This window comes from Ahaetulla prasina, chromosome 5 (assembly GCF_028640845.1).
Source record: "Ahaetulla prasina isolate Xishuangbanna chromosome 5, ASM2864084v1, whole genome shotgun sequence".
Classification (NCBI taxonomy): Eukaryota; Metazoa; Chordata; class Lepidosauria; order Squamata; family Colubridae; genus Ahaetulla; species Ahaetulla prasina.
Window position 1 is genome coordinate 118,483,732 of NC_080543.1, and position 3,171 is coordinate 118,486,902.

The 3,171-nt window shown below is 40.9% G+C and overlaps 1 protein-coding gene across 1 annotated transcript; it reads left to right on the forward strand.

Moving 5' to 3' along the window:
• Window positions 1–848: 848 nt before the first annotated feature.
• On the forward strand, window positions 849–1,751 carry LOC131199977 (general transcription factor II-I repeat domain-containing protein 2A-like). The gene has a single exon (XM_058186264.1). It carries the CDS (start codon window positions 849–851, stop codon window positions 1,749–1,751), a length of 903 nt encoding a protein of 300 aa, XP_058042247.1.
• Window positions 1,752–3,171: the final 1,420 nt, after the last annotated feature.

The following is a 3,171-nucleotide window of genomic DNA, read 5'->3' on the forward strand; positions in this document are numbered from 1 at the left end:
AAACACCATAAATTAAACTTTTTTTTTAACTTTTATTTTGAAATTTTATTTTGAAAAGCGTTACGTCGCTACGTATGCACGTCGTAGACGTAGCACCTTCACTCGCGTATACACGTGTGTGAGTGAAGGTGATGCTGTTCGCCAGGTTATCCCCAAGATGTCGGCACACCCCAAGAAAAGAAAAGTTGATAACGAATGCCGTATTTTCAACAAAACATGGACTTCCAAATATTTCTTTACAGAAATTAAAGGCAAAGCAGTGTGCTTAGTCTGTGGTACACAGGTTGCTGTGTTTAAAGAATATAATTTGAATCGCCACTACACCACCAAGCATGAAGATAAATACAGAAATCTGTCTGGTGAAGAGCGTGCAAGGGAGTCTGATGCATTGCTTGCAAAACTACAAACCCAACAAGGATTTTTCACTAAACTTCACACTCCCAGAGATGCAGCCGTCAGGACAAGTTATGTCATTTCTCACAAAATCGCCAGAAAAAGTAAGGCGTTTTCCGACGGAGAGTTTATTAAGGAGTGTTTATTGGACTCTGCTGCGCTGATGTGCCCAGAGAAAAAAGGCGCATTTGAGAACGTTTCACTCTCCGGCCGCACTGTAACGAGGCGGATTGAGGACATCGCGGGGAACTTAGAACTTCAGCTGAAGAACAGAGCGGCCGACTTTGACTTTTTTTCTCTGGCTTTGGATGAGAGCTGCGATGTACGTGACACTGCCCAGCTGCTCATCTTCTTACGTGGGATAACCGCAGACTTTCAAATCACGGAGGAGTTGGCAGCCATGCAGTCAAATAAAGGACAACCACCGGTAATGACTTGTTCAGAGAGGTAAATGCATGTATGGACATTTTAGGACTGAAATGGGACAAGCTTGCAGGTGTGACAACAGATGGTTGTCCAAATCTGACAGGGAAAATGTTGGACTTGTAAAGAGAATGCAGGATAAAGTGACAGAAATTAACCCTGATCAGAAATTGACATTTTTGCATTGTATCATACATCAGGAAGTGTTGTGTAAGACAGTGTTAAAAATGAAACATGTCGTTGATGCTGTCACTAAAATAGTTAATTTCATCAGAGCAAGAGCTTTAAATCACAGACAGTTTGTTGCTTTGTTGGAGGAAACTGAGGCTGAACATGGTGACATAAGCTATCACTGCACTGTTAGGTGGCTCAGCCTTGGCAAGGTTCTGAAAAGTGTCTGGGACCTGAGAGACCAGATTCAGGAGTTCTGTATTCAGAAAGGTCATGACATCCCAGAACTTTCAGATAACAACTGGTTGGCAGACCTCGGATTCGCTGTGGATGTGACTGCACTAATGAACGAACTAAATGTCAAAATGCAGAGCAAGGGCCTTTTTGTGCATGAGATGTACAGTGCAGTGAAGGCTTTCATGAGAAAACTACAGCTTCTCTCAAGCCAAGTGAAGGACAACATTCTGACCCACTTGCCAACACTTAAGGAAGCCAAAAGATCAGGTGATCACCTCCAAAAGTACTCAACCATGTTAGAAGCATTGCATGCAGAGTTTTCAAGGCGATTTCAAGATTTCAAAACTCTTGAGAGTGAAATGCACATGGTTTCTTCTCCCTTCAACTGCAGTGTGGATGATGCACCAAGTGAAGTTCAGATGGAACTCATTGATCTGCAGTCTGACACACATCTGGCAGATCACTTCAAGTCAGTCTCACTGCTGGACTTTTACTCCGCCTCAAAGAGGAGAACTTTCCACACCTGAGGAGGCATGCTCAGAGGATCCTAGTCCTCTTTGGATCTACCTATCAATGTGAACAGACATTCTCAGTTATGAAGTTCAACAAATCCAAACACAGATCCTCTATGACTGATGACCACCTCTCAGCTGTCCTTCGCATAGCCACTTCAGACATTCCGCCAGATTTCAATGCCCTTGTTCAAGCCCAGAACAGACTGGATTATTCTCGCTGAAGAGGTAACATGAGGTGGAAAGCATTACAAGTTATTGTTTGTGGAGATTAACAAATTAAAAAATAAATTGCACTGGTTCAATAATTGTTTTTCTTATTTAACCAATAGACCACAGTTTCACATAACCTAATATACATATTTACAGAGTGCTTTATTCTTCTGATTATCAGTACCAGCTATTCAAAATATTTAATTTAAGTATTTTACAATGAAAGAAAGTTGGTGGCCCTCTGACACAATTCAGGCTTCTCATAAAATTCAGGCCCCTGATAAAAATTAATTGCCCACCCCTGCCTTAGTTCCTGGGAAATATTTATCTCTAGAAGGGAGTTTGTGATGTTGTTGCTGTTACATTTGTCCCACTGGATTTTTTCCAACAGTTTTATCGCTTTTTAGAATAGAATAGAATAGAATAGAATAGAATAGAATAGAATAGAATAGAATAGAATAGAATAGAATTTTATTGGCCAAGTGTGATTGGACACACAAGGAATTTGTCTTGGTGCATATGCTCTCAGTGTACATAAAAGAAAAGATATGTTCATCAAAGTACAACATTTACAACACAATTGATGATCAATATATCAATATAAATCATAAGGATTGCCAGCAACAAGTTATAGTCATACAGTCATAAGTGGAAAGATATTGGTGATGGGAACTATGAAACGATTAATAGTAGTGCAGATTCAGATTTTTCATCTCTTGCTTCCTACAGACTGAAAGTACTTTGGAGTTGACTGACACCAATGTGATCTACAATCCACTTAAGACTGTAGCTATCCTGGGGGTGAGGGACAAGGTGTTGAGGAAGGAACAGAGTTAAACTCAGTCTTGACAAGACCAGGTGGCTATTGTTGTTTGACACCCCTTAATTTGGGACTTTTTTGTCCTTGGTCTTAGCTAGAGTTGCACAATCCCATTGAAGTGTGATGCACAGTCCAAGGAGCATCCTTGATTCACAGTTCCTGCTTAAAGAGTAGTTGGCAGTGGGGATCAGGAGGGGCTTTGGACAAATCTATTTAGTTGTGCCACTTGTTCCCTTTTCTAGACTGAGAGGCCCTTCAGAGATCATTCTAGGCCAGTGGTAACCAACTGGTGGTACATGGACCACTGGTGATACATGGACCACTGGTGGTCCGCGAGAAAATTTTGGTGGTCCACAGAAAAATTATTTGCATTTTTATATTGCCCTAAATATTATTTATCTT